Source organism: Semicossyphus pulcher, unplaced genomic scaffold (genome assembly GCF_022749685.1).
Source record: "Semicossyphus pulcher isolate SPU_LCO1_2020_fin unplaced genomic scaffold, fSemPul1.0.p SCAF_3, whole genome shotgun sequence".
Classification (NCBI taxonomy): Eukaryota; Metazoa; Chordata; class Actinopteri; order Labriformes; family Labridae; genus Semicossyphus; species Semicossyphus pulcher.
Window position 1 is genome coordinate 14,989,119 of NW_027211704.1, and position 17,836 is coordinate 15,006,954.

At 41.7% G+C, this 17,836-nt stretch overlaps 1 protein-coding gene across 1 annotated transcript in view; it reads left to right on the top strand.

Moving 5' to 3' along the window:
• Nucleotides 1–5,185: 5,185 nt before the first annotated feature.
• cacna1da (calcium channel, voltage-dependent, L type, alpha 1D subunit, a) overlaps nt 5,186–17,836 on the top strand; it is a 65,145-nt gene continuing 52,494 nt past the window's right edge. Inside the window, 2 exon segments of the mRNA XM_069677727.1 lie at nt 5,186–5,508; nt 7,489–7,594. Coding sequence (XP_069533828.1) covers nt 5,186–5,508; nt 7,489–7,594 — 429 coding nt within the window.

Consider the following 17,836-nt stretch of genomic DNA (forward strand, 5'->3'; position numbering starts at 1 on the left):
TTTAACACCTGCAACTAAACTGCTAGCAACATATAGCCACACACACATCCACCCATACACACCACCTCACCAGGTGAATAATTCAAGACGATTCAAGAAGAAACCATTATCCTGGGCAGACAGGTAAGGTGATACGCCGAGTCCCTGCCTACTCGCCCAATGGTTCTCCACGTCTCACGAAATGCTGCCTCAGCTCACTCACAGACCGGCCGAGGAGGGAAGAAGTGTTTTCTGTTCTTTGATGTCAGCTGGGGCATGTAGGTGAAACTGAGGCCTCAACTCAGCCGTTCTGCTATAACAGGTAGGATTCTTACAAAGCTGACATTAATATCTTAGTACTTCTGTCCCTGCAATTTGAGCAAACAGCAACAAAAACAATTTACAGCATTAGGTTCTGTGTTTATGCTGTGCTGTGGTAGAGTTTATTCATGAAAATATCAGGCAGAAAAGGGAATATCTAAAAGTTAAAATGTTAATAGAAATACGTTAAATGACTCTACAATACAAGTTATCTACAAAGCCTGTCTGGAGTTTCTAAAGAGGCTTGACACCAACATAACGAGTGAATGAAAAACATTTTTTAAAGGGTCTTCTGCAGGTCAAAGCTATCATTTGGTCATTAGTTTTTCATAAGGGTGGGATTAATGTGTAGCTGAGTGCTTGACAGATGTGCCTTGCAACGCTGTTGCATTTGCCAGACTGCCCTTTTACTAACAAACAAGCATTTTTTAATGGTAACATGGTGAGAGGTTGTGTCTTTTACATAACGAACTCCACAAAATGAATGACATCATTTGAGATCAAAAGTTGACTTTACAACATCTTCAGGGTAACATTCTCTAAAATGAAGGCTAGGTGATATTGGAAGCTTATTTTTTATTACCCTTTATATCTATCAAATTTATTAAAAGGGACAATGTTGTATTTATTTAAATACAACCGCACTTACCGATAATTTTCTAGCTAACAGGGAACAGCTGTGACGGGAGAGAGCTATGGTGTGTCACAACTAGATCAGGCAGGGCGGTGTTGACTTACTTTCTCATCACGAACACATCATGCGCTGGAGTCACATGGGAAATGTAGTTAAAATGGAGCAAATTGAAGAAGTGCAATTTTTTGAGAGACAAAGGGTACTATAACTGTGTATCAAAAGATGTGATAACGTGTAAAGGGTTAGCCTGGGAACCAGACAAATTAGTGAGCTCATTATTTATTTGCTCTAGGAGCTGCATCTAGAAACCCCTGTCACATAAGAATTAAACAAACGATACTGTACATCAGTTCGGGTTATGTACAAATTGTAAGTGTTGGCTACACCAAACGTTTGTGGATTATGATTTACTAGAAGCTGTCTTGAATGCTAGGGCTAGCTACATAATGTAACAGCCTATCACTACATTGCCATTTTCATTGCTCTGATTAGTTGTAGCGTTTATGACAACCTTGGAAATCAAAAATGATCAGAGAGGCAAGTGAGGGGGTTGCTGCGATAAATCTAAAGAGATGATCACCTCACCTTAATCTGCAGCTCCTCTCTGCTTTGCAGTTTACAGCCAGTTTTAGCTCGTTATTTGGCTTTCCCAAACAAAGACAATAGCAGCCCTCCTGAAAAAGCGTGAGATCCTGTTAAGCCAACCCTCCCCCATGCAATTTTGTGAGGAAATTATTTTTGCAACAGTAAGAACTGTAATATAGACACATTGGTCTGCCTTATATTTAAAAGACAAATAGAGTCATATTTTTTCTTATATAGGCCTAATTGACGTTTCAGCGAGGCGAATGATGATGACCGTTGACCTAGTAGCAATTTGAGTTTATGCTAATCAGTTGCTTATGAGCTGTATTACTTTAGGTATAGACACAAAACAAGAAATAAGAAATTATGTTGGTTGCGACAATTCACAGACTGCTTATTCCAGCAATGACTAACGCTAATAATGTAGATATTGTGAAAACAAGTTGCATTAACACTGTAAGCTAGCATCATTAGCTAAAAGTAAGCTACTGCGGTCTTATGTGCTATGTGTCTTACATTATCTAAAGCTGGCAGGCCGCTGCTAGCATAAGTTGTGTGTTGCTTTTCTTCATTGTAACCAATGACTCTTTATACAGTCTATGATTGTAACATAAGACGACCCTAACCCTTGATTTTTATAGGCTATTCGTATTGTACTGAATTAGTGCATTTGCTAAAAGCAATTCAGCCTCCAATAGCTTCCCCAATCATAATATTACTACTACTTACTGTAGCCAGTATTCATTAAGATAAGTTGCTAGGCCTGTGTTTGATTACTGTCTTTAGTACCACAATTTAAACCTGCTAAAAAACATTCAGGCTCAAACTAATCTGGGTCCACTTTGTAGGCTAGTTGTCTTAAAGTGACCTTCACGTGATCAATGGATGCTGCACGTGACACTGTTTGAAATATATCACCTTCTATTGAACAACCGAGCAGGTATTTGGGACAAGCACTTATTTGTTGTGAGTAGGGTCTCGTGCGGCAGGAGAAGAGTCGGGGCCAGGAGGAGGGGAGCTTTGCTCTCTGATGTGCTCTCGTTACACTGTTCACTGGCGCCGTGACGATAAGCAGGCAGCGGACGAGGATGCTCTGTTGTCTGGTGCGCACTCTCCTGTCTCCAGCTCTCCACCATCACCATGGAAGAGCTTAATTAATGCACAGGCTTTATGTGTCGCTCCTGCTACCGGAGCTGGTGATCGGTAAACCGCCGTCGTTTGACACCGGACCTGCGTTATTCGCCCTCCCAAACACTGGAGCCGTGTTACAGAGCGGACAGGACCGCGGCTGAACCCTAAAGTCTTCAGAAAAGGTAACAGCACGGTGCGTTTCTGCTCCACAAACTGAAGTTAGCCGCTTAGCATAGCTGCGTTCATGCAGGCAGGCAGGCAATGATGATGCTTTTTCATTACTGTCAGAGGACAGCAGTTAATCATGGCCACTTTTCCTCTCGACGCTGACATGTTTTGTGGATTCAGAGGAGAGGAATTATCGCATTGCCATGAACAATACATTGATATACATTTGAACAGAACCTGGTCAGCTTTGAATCAAGGCTGATGCAGACTGAGGTGGGCTCTGGTCATGTGGACTGTCCGCTGTATTAGCCCTCAGTGTAAGAGCATCACTGATAAGGTTTGTTGTAATAAGCAGCCAGCTGTTTCTCTGGACCATCTGACCGCTTTGCGTTGCTCAGTTTTCACTATGAGCGCCCGCAGTCAGGCTGTCATTTCACATCATTTTTGGGGGAGATTTCACCACATCCTACCTTGGTGGTGTCCAAGGAGAAATGTGAGGACGCTGGATGATGGCTATTTTGTCACGAGCCGCTCATGGAAATGTCAGTGTACATTTCATGACGGGTGCTCCGTCGACGTTGTCGATGCAGCAGTTAAATTATTAGTCCAAAATAAGCGCGTTTAATACGCATTTTTCCCATTTTGAGCTCGCACTAGCCTCGACTATATGAAGGCAGCATCGTAGCACAAAGGAGACGTGAAGCTGGCAGCCTGAATCCACCACTAGACGTGCAGTGTTACATTACAGTAACACTCATATCACATGCTTCTCTGCTACATGAAGATTAATTCTTCTTGGAGAATCGCTGCAATGTGACCTTTTGTGTTTCCTTCTCTGTTGGGCCTGCTCGCAGTTCAAGGACTTACACAACTGATGTGACCAAGTGATGCCTGAGAGTGGCAGCTCTGAATGTTACAGATTATTTTGTGTGTGTGTGTGTGTGTGTTTTGGCTCTAGCTGCATGTCGCCTGCCTTCATATTTTGCCTCACTGAATATGTTGAGGGTCAGAAAATTTTGAATTGTTGGCTAAATTTAGACTCCTGATAGAAACATCAAAGCCTGGCCAAGCTGCCATATTTCATGTGTTATTTTAAGCTGTTCATTTTCACATTTTGGGGCAAACATCAGGATAGACTTCATGTTTGAGGAAATTACTGGCTTCTTTATCCAACAAGACAAGTGTAGTTCAGTAAGCTATCCAGGATTTATTGACTCTGTTCTGCCATCTTTGATGCTTTGTTAGTGTGTGATTTAATGTTTTATAATGTCCTTTATGTCGAAGCTGAACTTCAAAGTTCTTATATGGTCTTAAACATCTATAGTAGGCCAGTATAGTATATACCAATATGGGTTACCTGACACTCTTTGTCTTGAGCACCTAATGTAGGATTCACAATACTTTGTGGGAGATTTTACTTCAAGCTCTACATGAAGTTGTACAAAATAAAATGAAAGAAAGATGACAAAGGAAGAAAGATATAAAAGAATAATCAGAAAGGGTGATAATAATACAAACGGTAACAAGTAAAGTGATAACAGCCATTCACAGTAAGCATTCAGGAAGTCTCCATTGGACATTATTTAGTTACAAACACAGCACTGAAAGGCAACATAAAAAAAGAGTGTGAGAACACGAATATCTTGGATCCTTTTCAAGCATCTAGGAACATGATATCTATGTTTGTTATATTGACTGTTTAAGCAGGTCTAGCTTTTATTATAGAGTCTCTGCTATAGTGCATTGTAAAAGTTAACATAGTGATTTTAAGGACAGATGTAATGTGCTGTGCTCTCGCTTAAAAGCAATATAAAATACCCTTTGATTGTTAAAGCTAACCATCCTTTGTGTGTTTGCAGAAAATGTTCATTAAACACTAAAGAACAGAATTATTGCTCGGACAGTGACGTTTTTAATGCTGTGTTAGATCCACTTCCTGTGTGCCTTAGTGGCTGGTTTTGATTTTGAGTTTTGGTATTTATTAGTTGATTCAAGTACAAATCACCACGACACACTTTTTATCCATTTTTATTACTATTATATGCGCATGTGTGTGTGGTTGAAGGCATGAAGGCTTATAGAGAAGGTTATTTTTCTTTTAGGAGATGTACAGCAATTTAGTTTTAACTTGGCAACGACACTACAAGCTTTCTATTAAATTCTCTTCCAAAAGTAATAGATGTACTGACATCATGTCCTCTCACCTTTTTCTCATCCTCAGAGGCAAATTATGCCAGCAGCACCAGAGTCGCTCCCCCTGGTGACGTGCCAGCTCATTGGTCAGACTGCTCTGCCCTCCTCTAGCCTCCCTGTCTACCCTGGCAGATCCATGCTGCTGGATGCTCCTCACAGAGCCACGCCCGCACCATGAGCGCCAACGGGCCCGCCCCAGACCCAGCCCCTGCTGCGGCCCCAGAGGCCCCTCCCGCCTCGACCCCTGCCCCTGCCCCTGCTGCGGCCCCTGCCCCGGCTCCGGCCCCGGCCCCCGCGGCGCCGCCCGCTGCTCCTACACTGCCCGCCCAAACGTCCACCACCATCCCTGTAGGTGCGTTGGCACAGAAGAAGCGGCAGCAGTATGCCAAAAGCAAGAAACAGGGCAGCAACGCCAACAGCAGGCCAGCCAGGGCTCTGTTCTGCCTCAACCTCAACAACCCCATACGCAGGGCCTGCATCAGCCTGGTGGAGTGGAAGTATCCTTTACATTGGATGCACGTGGTGGTGGGTGCATGTCTGGGTGTGGAGGTTCGACTTAAGATCAAGCTGCTATTTTAATAATCGATTATTTAAAGTTTTTTAAGGTTTCAAGGTTTTTATTTGCTGGTCAGATGAAAATAAGACATTTAAAGAGTCCTCAGACATTTTCCTTTGATTTCTGACCCTAAATTGACCAAATGAATTAATTGATAGGTTGAGATAAATTCCCATTGCGTGTTTCTCATTCAAAAGATTACGACAGAGTCAATGGATCCTAAAATACTGGCAGGCTCTGCAGATAAAGGGGTCGCTACACTGGTACGACACAGCTGTGCAGCAGTCAGGGGTTTTGTTGCTAAAGCAGATGCTGTCATCACAAAAGCCATTGGACGTCATAAAGCAGATTGCCTCACGTGAGTCGCAAAGATACATTTTATAATCCACCTTAGTGTGTTGGCGAAAAATGTCAATGGAGGGATTTACTACCAGCTCACTTTTTTAGAAGCAGCTGCGGACCCCATCAGTAATCATGGTCTGCGAGCAGCAACGGTGCTACACTGGTGTGTGCCTCATTCTTGTGCACTCATATATCATGAGGGGAATATCTTCAAATTTGGCAACCACATCCACATGGACATACAGATGAACTGATTACATTTTGGTGGTCAAAGGTTAAAGGTCATTGTGATCTTTTAGAAAATGTTTTTTGGCCATAGCTCCAAAATTCATAAGCAAATTATGACTTATGTTCATGCAAATGTCTTCAGGGATAACATGATGGAGTCATGACATTTTTTACCCAAAAAGGTCAGAGGTCAACTTATCTTTGACATCATCATGTCCTTGAAATCCTTTTTTAGCCATTATTGCTGTGCCATGTTGACAATAACAATTGTGCCCAAACCTTTGCTTGTACTTAAGGATGAACTGTTAAGATTTTAGGGTCAAAGTTAAAAGGTCACCGTGACTTCATTGTTTTTTTCATTATTAATCATTTTTGGATTACAGCTGTCTGTAGTTTTGGTAGTTTAGTTTTGAAATGACATTCAGGTAAATATGCAGATCGAGATTTGATGACATCATTGTAATGTAAAGACAGGTTAACCAATCGGTCATCAGGACTTTTCCGATTGTTATGAAATTCTCTTTATCATATTATGACCCCTCAAGCCACAGGTGGGAACTAGTCTTATTTCAAACAAGGCAAATACACAGCTCAATTAGCAGCCAAGTCAGCCCGACAACACAAACCGATTCACAAATGCGAATTAGTCTGAACCTCTCAGTTCATTTTTCAATTTCCAACAGGCGTAATTAACGGGTGCACACCTAAAATGCCTCTCGACCCCTGCACCCATCAGAGCAACGAAACGTGTGACATAGCAGTAAGCGGCTAGGCTGGGTAGGAAGTTCCAAAAACCAACTCATATGGCTTCATTATGAGCAGATTACATGGATATATGACATGACGTGATTAGAAGCTAACACTAAACATTTATGATTTGTGACCAACCTATTAAATATGATCTGTTGTACAATCATCATAATAAACCCAAACAATATTAAATACATGGCTGTGATTGGCTCGACCAGAACCAGGGCAGCAAAGAATCAGTCTGAACATGAAGGAGGTGAGACGCATCTGAGAAGCAAATAGAGCTCGAGCTCTTAGATCAGCCTTGTTCCCAGGCTGCAGCTCAGTCGGATGAGCTCCCCCAAAAAACAAATACAGATCACATATGTTTTTTTCTGCCTTTTAAAGCCAAGACCAATAAAAGAAGCATCAAGTGCTCTGAATCAGGAGGAAGCTTTCATGTCTAACTTATTTATTTCTGTAAATTAGTGATACGTTACAAATTGTGCAGAAGTTTAAATGTCTCAGAGGATCTGACAAGTTCCTCCATATTTAATTCTTTTAATCTTCTTACTGTGTTGCATCGTTTTCTTCCATGTTTCCCTTAACTCTCGTCTCTCAGGCCATTTGATATCTTTATATTAATTGCTATTTTTGCCAACTGTATGGCCTTAGCTGTCTATATCCCCTTCCCTGAAGATGATTCCAACTCCACAAACCATGACCTGGTGAGTAACCTGCATATAAACAATTCGCTCATTTGGTTCCTGTTGTTTCAGTCAATGACATGCATTGCTCTGCATAGTTTTCCTCTTAAGGCTCACGTCGTCTAAACCTCTTAATGTCTGGCTTGAATTAATGGTTTATTTGTAAAATGGAAGAATAAATTGTTTGTTAGGAATATAAAGAAACGATTTTGTGCCGTTTGTGATGAGGATAAAAAGAAGGATAAAGAGCTTATCTCTTGTTGTGCTGGTTGTTGTTGTCTTGTTCGCTCAGCTTTTATCTATTTCTTATATTGTTACAAAATACAGTCCATAAAAAGTGTTCTTACTAAATAATCCTCTTTTGGTTGATAGTTTGTTGCCTTGTTGAGATGAAGACACAGTCAGAGATTCGGCAGGAATAATAAAGCGCTGCACACAGCCTGTGTCTTCTGCATATTGCTTCATCATGCAGATCTGAAGTATGCGCTGTGCCTACACAGAGAAACACTTTGACAACTATCCTCATCGGTGCTTTATCATGTCATACTTTCCCTGTACAGAGCTTTTATTCAGCTTTCTATTTTTAGAATCCCTCGTCATTGCACCACTCCGTGCACCTTGTGCATTTATGTCTGTGTGATGAATTATGGGTGATGTAGTATTGTAAGCATTGTTCCACAGCTGGGGATAAGTGCTCTCTCTCAAAAGGCAGACAAACACGCAGACTGTGGTCCTTACATGAGCAGAATGAAGCTGTAGTGCTTAATGATTCATGAGCAGCTTATACAGTGTGTCTGCACACATTTGAATGTTCTGGAAAGCTTCGTTTTAGAGAAGGAACATGTTAGAGAAAGGCGTACCAGCCTCCTGTATAGGAATGTTACGCTGCTGAACCTGCAGTGCAAGATAATCTGCAGCTCTGGTTCAAAGTGTGTCCGGTGTACTTTAGAGAAGTAGGGTGCACTACTTCTCAGTGTGACCTCCTGGAGGGTGACCTCAGGGTGTTTGTTTGCACAGTGGTGCATCAGGGGAAAGTGGGCCATCTGGGATATTACAGTGTCTGCTACAGTATCATCTTAAGTCTGTTGTCAGGGTTAGTCTGGGAGTTTGAAAGAGTTAGAGTGTCCTTGTGGCTTGAAATTGAAGAAATGAGGGAACAAAGGTGTTGGATTAGTGCTTGTTATTTGTCAGTGTCCTCAGTTTGTGTTTCTTTAGAGGTATTTCTACTATGGCTGCACATCATTTAACAATCGTAATTGTGATCACATGTGCAATAGTCACATCGCAGGACGTGCGATAGTGAAGCAAATTAAGTGAAACAAGCTGCTCGGTGCAAAACGAAAACTCACCAGTTTCTTGTTTGACTAATCTACAGGAAAAGTCCATCTGATATCACATTAGTGCAGCTCTTCATCAGAGCACAGAGTGAAGTGACCGCTGTGCAGCAGAGTCTGTGTGTCACCTGCCTGTAAACTGTAAACAAGCACGCAACGCTGCTGCTGACACAGATCATGTCGGGGGGGATGACGGAGGCGGGCACTCCGTTACATGAGGTGGCTTATAAGTGAGTGTATCCCCGCTATCAGCGGCACCTTCGTCCTAGTGCTCGTTAACACTGTGGACACATAAACGGACCGTTTAACAGAGCAGAAGTGCCGTGGAGTTTTTACTTTTGGCGACTACACCTGTAGCACACATATGGCGTGTGTGCCGACAGGAAGTAGGAGATGGTGAGCTTTTAAACATTTAATTTAACATTTAAACACCGTTAGAAATGGTGCATGGCATGCCGTGTAAATAACAAAACTGCAGCCCACAAGTCTATTTGTCCTTATTTATTATAAAGAAACGTGTCGCTCCACCTCAACCCCTGTACTTGTTCATGTGGCGTCAGAGTCTCTGAACCAAGTGTGATAAAAGTAGAAGGAGGGTTTTCTTTTGTTAGAGGAAAATAGACTTAAAAGTCCTGAATAATAAAATGCATGATTGTTAATAGTTTATATAAACATGAAAACACACTGCGTTTAATTTGCCTTTAATTGATAGGGCAGCTGAAGATAGACAGGAAATGTTGGGAGTAGAGAGTGGGGGATGACATGCACCAAATGATCAGCAGACGGGGAGTCAAACCTGCGATCAGTGCGACGAGGACTGTAGCCTCTGTACATGTACATGGTGCGCCTACCAGCTGAGCTAAACAAGCGCCCCTGGAGAGTTTTAATATTAACTCTATTTTGGCCGAATAGCATCAAACTGAAAAACAGAGCTTTGAGGGAAATAAGCTACATTTGGCATCACATATCAGCCTTTATAATGCAAACCAACGCTGTTAGTGTGAACATGATATGGATGGTTTGACACTTTTGCTGGGGCATCATTGTGTAATATTTGTGACTTCACTGTAACAGTCCTGGTATAGCCTACGTCTCCTCTCAGCATGAGTGTCAGGTTGGATTTATGGATGCCCCTTTAAGAAAGAAAGGCCTATTAGAGCCTGGACTGAGCGTCATTAATGCACATTACAAGCTTAATGAACAGGATTATTCAGAAGAGAAGAGAGGATATAATGATGATTAGATACAAGATTGTTCATCATGAAGTGGCTTCCTCTCAGTACAGTCAAAAGGAAGCTTAACTTTTTAAAAAATGCTTATATGGTTTCTTCTTTGCTGCACTGAATATGTTTTTGCTGATCTTCTACCGATCCTGCTCCAGCACTACAGACGGCGTTTCCTTGCTTGCACAGGACTTTGGTTTAATTCTGCAGTGTAAACACTATATCAGATGGGAGGGGTTGAATAATGCATTCTTCCCCTTTTCCAGCAGAGGTTGAACAATAGAATACTTTGTAGGGCAGGTGTGCCAGCTTGGCCTTGTTGTTCTACAGAGCTCACGCTGTAGTCACAGGAGGAGCGTTAGCAGGAAAAACGCTGAGCTAGTTCTGCTGTAGTGAAGATTGCTATTTCACACCGCTCTGCTCTGCAGCTTCACAGGTGGAGTAAAGGCCGATATGAAACCTGAGGAGGGCTGCTGAGAGGCCCGGTGTGAAAAGCGAGGATGAAATTATATCACTGGCCTGCAAGCTGGTTTTTAGTCAGGGACATAGCGGTGTAATTTATAGCACAAAGAGACCTTGCAGCACAGACAAGCTGACTTCCAGGTTTCTTAGTGTGCAGACAGCTCACTTAGTGCATTATTAACCAATAATGAACTCCTGAATCTGTTTGGTTATTGCTGCACTGTATACACCGCGTCAAGGTGCTGCAGAGTTCTTCTAAGTTAAAACAGGGCAATGCTGCAAAGTCACAGAGGCCTAAATAGCATGTGTCCTCTGTCTTGTTAGTAAGGCTTGTTTAAAAGCAGCAGCTCATTATAAATAGAAAGTAATTTCCTCCTCAGGCGAAACACAGGGCAAAAAAAATTGGGGTCCTGCTTCCACCAGGAGGCACAAGTGAGTAAGAGGATGTCGCAAGCACATGCATACGCAAAACCCGTCAGGAACACATTGTCACTTCTTCCTCCTCTCCGTCATTGCTCTTCCTCTGTTTAGTCACTGCAATAGTAACAAGTGCACACACGTGACCGCGCCGTCCTGCACCCACCTTGTCTCAGGGACAGACAAATAGTCTGCATCTTCCTGCCTTTGCTTTAAGGTCATTTCTGACTTATCTCTCTGAGACTCGACACTCCGGGCAGCTCCTGCTGAAGGTAGCTGAGCAAAACAATGACCTTTTCATGGTGAATATGATTCATGCGTCTCATGCCTCGTAGGGCAACATGCAGCGGATAGCGTATGGTATCATGTAGTGTTTGCCCGTACCTCTCTTATTGCATAACTGCGGAGCCGCAGAGCTATTTATTTTACTGGGGACAAAAGGACACAAACATGTAAAGAGGGAAATGTCCGCGCACAAACCGACAGAGGTCGTTCGGACGCCAGCAGAGAACTCAAAGTGTGAAGCAGCCTCTCATTCTGAAGCTGTTACATTAAGGAAGTCACCTTTGCTTTTGCTTAAGATCTTTCATATATGAGTGGTTGAAAAACATACACCTATTTTGTGCCTTAAGAGGGAGTGCTGGGGGACTGCTGAACACAAACACGTGCTTCACATGCTGGGTCCTGTCTTTATGAGTACATTATTTATTATAACCTACTAGCCTAATTGCCTTATCTTAGTACACAACTGACCCCCCATGTTATAGATGAGCATTAACAGTGATGACAGTTACATGCATGTCATCTCCTTGCAATATAATGTTAATGCGCTTTTTACTGACACACAAAGAGACAGCAGAGATCTCTTAACATCTTTAAATAACTTTGAGCTTTGTAGAATTATTATCACTGCAATATTAGTATAGTTTTCATTAATTAATACACATCCTTGCAAGTCTTATGAAACGTTACACTCTATAAGTCTGAATATTCATTGACTGATCAAAGAGAAATCAAACATGGCCGCCATGTTAAATTCATAGAATAACTAATTTCTTTATCCTCAAAACTCACAAACTCAAAACTATACGCTGTTGTTTGAACTTAAAAAGTCCGGGCTGCCTTAAAGAGGGGGTATTAAACTGTTTCAGATGTTAAGAGATATATAATGTTACAATGTTGGATGTCCAGACTAAACGTGGGTGAAGTTTCAAATCTGTAGGTAAAAATATGTCGGAGTAATCCCCAGGCTTCTCAGCTCAGTCTGCAGGCTGCTGTGAACACCAGGTTTCACAAAGTGCAGCCTCAGCAGGCTCCGGAGAGCTGGCCAATCAGAACAAAGTGGGCTTGTAGGCGCGGGGTTTCTTAAAGCAGTGGTTCTCAAAGTGGGGTCCACGAACCATAGCCTGGGAGTCTGCAAAATAATTATAATACATTTATGATAAATTATAAAACAGTGCTGTATAAAAAAACTGCATGTCTATAGATGAGGAACATTTCTGCCCATGAAACAAGCATATTGTGTCCATTACTCTCACCCACGTTGCGTTAGCTTTGGACCAATAGAAACTGACATGATTGTGACACATCACCTCAACTCACTCAGGTCGCAGTGACCCGTTCCTGTGGCTGTCTTGATACTGTTGATTTTCTGAAAGCTTTAAAGATCAATTACTTGAAAAGTAGAAATGCCAAATGTCAAGTTGAGTCCACATCCAGTTTGAATAAAATGACCCTCTGTTTTAAACTGACCATCTCAAAGATTTCAGTTTTGTTCTCCTAAGTGCCCCCTAATGGCGATAAGCAGTAATTGCGGGAGGACACTTCCCAATTTAACCAGTAAAATTCTTGATTTTCCTCGCTGACGGTCGCTTTCCTTTTTTGATGGTTTACCTTCATCTGAGCGACGAATTTGTTTATTTTTCTTTGAATTTCACTTATTTTTGAAGTTGTATCTGTAGTCATCGATCTTTTCTTTGTTTGTTCAGCCATAGTAGATTACTGTTTACTCGCAACACTTGCAGAGACCGGAAAAGCAGCCGCTTAGCTCCGCCTACCCTCTCTGGCAGACCAACCACTGCTGGGTGATTAGAAAACGCGTCACTAACTGGGCACTGCTTGTGATTTTTTCTGTGAATGTCGCCACAGACACCCAGTCTGTAATAATACTATATACTGCAAATGCAAAGGCTTTCATCAGTGGCCCATAGGCTCAGTCACAATTGTGTTACCTCATTCGGCGATAGATAGTGAATTAACAGACATTTATTTTCATGAAAATCTTTGAGATTATTACTTTAAAGTATATAAGTGGTATTAACATGATTCAAACTGAAATGTTTTTCTGTTTATATGAAACAGCTCTGAACTGTTGAGGTTGATATGTTTTACAATACAAATAGTTCCAATGGCATCTAAGAGTGCAAATGGTAGCTAGCATATGCTTACTCTGTGTTACAATTATTAGGGGGTCCTTGGAAAATGTTCTCCACTGTAAGGGAACCCTGGCCTGAAAAAGTTTGAGAACCTTTGTCTTAAAGGGACAGAGCTAAGTGGTTTCAGACAGAGGCCGTGTGAGGGTCTGCACAGAGCACCAGTGTGAGAATTTATTTAACTGTAAATTATCCTAAGCTACTCCACAGGTATCACAGAGTGAAATATGAAGCTTGAAATTAGCATAATACCGTACACCCCCCCTTTAAGATTTTAAGTTGAGCTGAATTTGAGGAGATAAGTTGAGATTTTGTATTGATTCAATACAAATGAACTTTCCTTTTCACTTCACTTTTATTTACATTCAGTTGTAATAGAATTCTTGTTTTGTCAACACAGTCTATATTTCATTCTTGGTAGAATTGGGATGCAAACTAGGGGCCTTAAAAAAGTAAGGCAACAGTGCTAAGTATGGGTATATTTTATACCTAATTATATATTTATCTGTATATATTTTTGACTCACATTCTCAATTTCAATAGAGTCATTTTTGTAAATTACAGAAACTTCATTAGTTAACTGACAAAAACACAAAATATTGAGTTATCACAACATTGACACGAACTTCTGACAATGATTTATAAGTTACCATGACTAATTGTTTTTACAGTGTATGCAGTTCATAGAGCTCCATGTCAGCTCTACATTTTAAATTGTATTTAAAACATATAAAATGTTCTTTTTAAGGCCTCCTCCTGTACTTCAATGTATTCTGGCACAGTTCATCAGAATCACGTGTAGTTCAGCAGGCAGCCAAAGTTCCCATCACAGGTTTAAATACACAGCAGATTAACTCATCACAGAGATCGATCATCAGTTAATCCTTGCATTGTTTGTTTACACTTGGACAATTTAACACTTACTTCCTGTAACAAGACAAAAGCCATACTATAGCAAAGTGTTGTTTATATGTTGTGTTGCATTTTTATGCATGTCTGCTGTCAGGTCTGTGCCTACGACAGAATGAGCATCTACCAGCAAACTCATTGCTGGTGTAAATATATACCAACAGTCTACACGCTGCCAAATTTGTCACTCGCAGCCGACGCATGTCGACTGATCACAGCCACAGAGCGCTTCAGTGTGACAACCAACCACTGAGAGGCAGCTCTGATACAGAGTGTATAGGGTCTAAGAGGCATAATGCTGCATTGGTATTTCTTTAACTGAAAACTGAGCGTAATTTCAGAGCCTCCATAATATCCTCCATCTTGCTTTATTTAAAGACAGGCTCCAGTCATGTTTTAAGACATATAAAATGCTCTGCTTGTAATAGCAAATTGTGTCTGATGTTTTTTCTGTACCTTGTAAAAATCCTCCCAAGGCATCTCCTCCTTCTCCTTCATTAAAAATTCCTGAATCTGCATAGGCCCCGCCCACTATGCAAATTTCCAACCGCCCCCTCCATCACACGCCTGTAGCTTACCTTCGACTCTGCCCATCACACTCAGGAAGCTGAATGCTTGTTCTGAGTTTTCTATTTTGCTACGTTAGCCGCTGTACACGCTACACAATGACAAGTGGTAATATAGGGGTAATTCAGCCATACATGTTCGATCCCGAAAGCGATTCGGAAGAAGAGGAGGAAATTGGACAGGGTCGCATACAAGTGGACGTATCAGAATGGTAATGTTTTTTATGTATCGCTCTCTATCTTGTTACAACATTACCGTTAGCTACTGCAAACCAGCGTTTTCTCTGAAACTTTGACTGGGGCTTTACCATTGATCCAGATAAGCTGCACCCATTTTCCTCAGATTTTTTAGATCCCTCGGTAACAAATGAAGGCTCACCGTTTCTCCTTTCGTAATATTACAGCCGAAAACAAAACACGTCTCTGCCATCATTTCGCGGCAACTTGTTGAAACTTAGCTAGCTTGAAATGTAGTAATTAGTAGTAGTAACGTTAGCGTTAGAAGTCAGTAGTGAATTACGACAACATTTGTCTTCGCCGAAATGTTGCCATAGGTTACACATAATGATATGCATAGCGTCACCCTGTCCATTAACGGCATAAACACTGCAGTTTAAAAGCAGACAGGCCCAGCCATGGAGATGACTGCTTATGTCGTCCCTGATATGTCTTGTAGCACATGAAGAACACCACATGGAGATGTTTACAAGGTTAAACACTTGATTTTCACTGGAGGGGGTCTTTAACCCATTTGAAGGATGCAATCGTTTTTTAAGAGCAAGATTAGGAATGTATGGGAGCAAAGAACGGCTTGCTTGCAATCATTTTGTTACGCCTTAAGATCAAGAGTTAAGTTATTTAGCCATCTAGAGACCGATATCTCGTTTTTTCTCGAGCTAGCAGGTTGACTTTTCTTGTCATCTCGAGAAAACAAAAGGCAGATTTAACCAACAAGATAATTTATTACAGGAAAATGAAGGAGAACTGGAAATTGAGTGTCTGGTTCCCTCTTGATAGCTGATTAATAATGTCATCGTCACTCATTTTCTCAAGATGAGAAAACATTGTGATCTTGAGATAACAGCATTGGAAAAATATTGCAAATACAGCTGCTCTGGGCTTCCGTAGAAATGTGTGAAAGTGGACTTTCTTTTGCAATAATTCAGCAGGAGAATTCAGTTCAGGTTCACACTTTACACACCGTATGATGTGCAATACAGGGTTATAGTTACCGATGTATATTACCCTTCGATTCCACAGGATCCGTCTCCGGCGCGTTCCGTGTGCGCCGCGACCTCCGGAGTCGATTGCGCCCATTCAAGTCAATGATAGTGATTCCACAGCACGCGCTGCAGTCCGTCTCCGGCGCGTCCCCGGCGCGTCCCAGAAGCGTTTCTCTGCTCTGCTCCGCTAAAGATACGCCGGGTCTATTTTTGACGGAGGCCGCTTCAAACGCGCATCAAGCTCAACAGAGCAGATCGTTCCAAACAGGAAGTCACACATGAAAGCAGCATACAGCATCCGGTCATTTCAAAATAAAACACCATGTTCAGACCGGTACAGACTCCCGTTTTTTTCCCGTTTATTTAAAGATCAACACACTGTCACTTCCTGTGGGCGCGGGCTCGCGCCATTGACGGACCAGAAAAGCGGCGCATACGGATCCTGTGGGATCGAGGGGTTACAGTCACTCGCATACAAACTATGATAACAGTAAAACATGAATTATAGGTTACTCCACTATCTCCCTCCCTTCAGGCTCTGTGCCAGTTGCACAGTGTGTTTACCAGGCCTGAGGCTGGTTTACAAACTGCTGGCCAACATAAACAGCAATCTGAAAAGTAATCACCCTCAAGTCACAGTGTCTTGTCTGTATTTCATCGTGATTCTTTTAAAGACTCTTAAGTTCCTGTTGCTGCTGTTTAGTCTCTGTCTTAATCTTAATATCTTAATATGCTTCTAGTCTACACCAGGGATTTAATGATGCGTTTTTCCATATGAGGAGTGACGCCGAGGTTCATGTGTTTTGGCTGAGCGTGTAGAGAAGGGTGTAAATGTGTACATCTGTGACGATTAAGCAGTTGGCTGTATGTGTGTGTGCGTGTGTGTGTGTGTGTGTAATGGCTGGCACAAGCAGCAGTGTCTGCACTGTGGACTCCCATGGAGATGATGGTAGAAGTATGTGTTTAGTCACTTAACGTAACTGCTCATTTGTGGCTCACACTAGCTCTGTCCCCGCTTGTTATCTCGAATGTGTGTTTCTGCATGTGTGTGTGTGTGCAAGTGTGAGACTGTGTTTGTTTGTTTGTGTGAGGGAGGGAGAGAGAGGGTAAAGAGGGAGTCAGAGCAGTGTTAGCTTAGTGTGAAAGTGCAGCCATGATAAAGAACAGCTGAGGAGCATGTATACGGTGTGTGCGTCAGGTCTAAGTAACAGACATGTGATTTTTCATGTATACAACTTCTTTCTGCTTTGTTGTTTTTTTTCCTCAATTTTCAGTTATGTCCACTCACCGGCCACCTCATTAGGTATACCTGTACAATCTGATGCAGTTCAATACGACAGCACTGCGGTGGATTCTGCTTTTATGACGTTAACTTTTTGTTGAGAGTCGGATATGAGGCCCACTATAACGATAATATCACGATACAGTGATTTTGCGATAATTGATATATTGAAAGACAATCATATAATTTCCACATTCTTACATATTTGGATTAAACATCAAACCCAACACAAAATTGAACAGATTCAAGAGGGCTATATATTTTTTTCCATCACAGCTAAATTACTGCTGCGTATCCAATCTGTTCATAAAGATATAATCTCAAAGATTTTCATTTAAATAAATGTCTGTTAAGTAACTATCTATCGCTGAATGAGGTAACACAATGGTGATTGAGCCTGTGGCCCACTGATGAA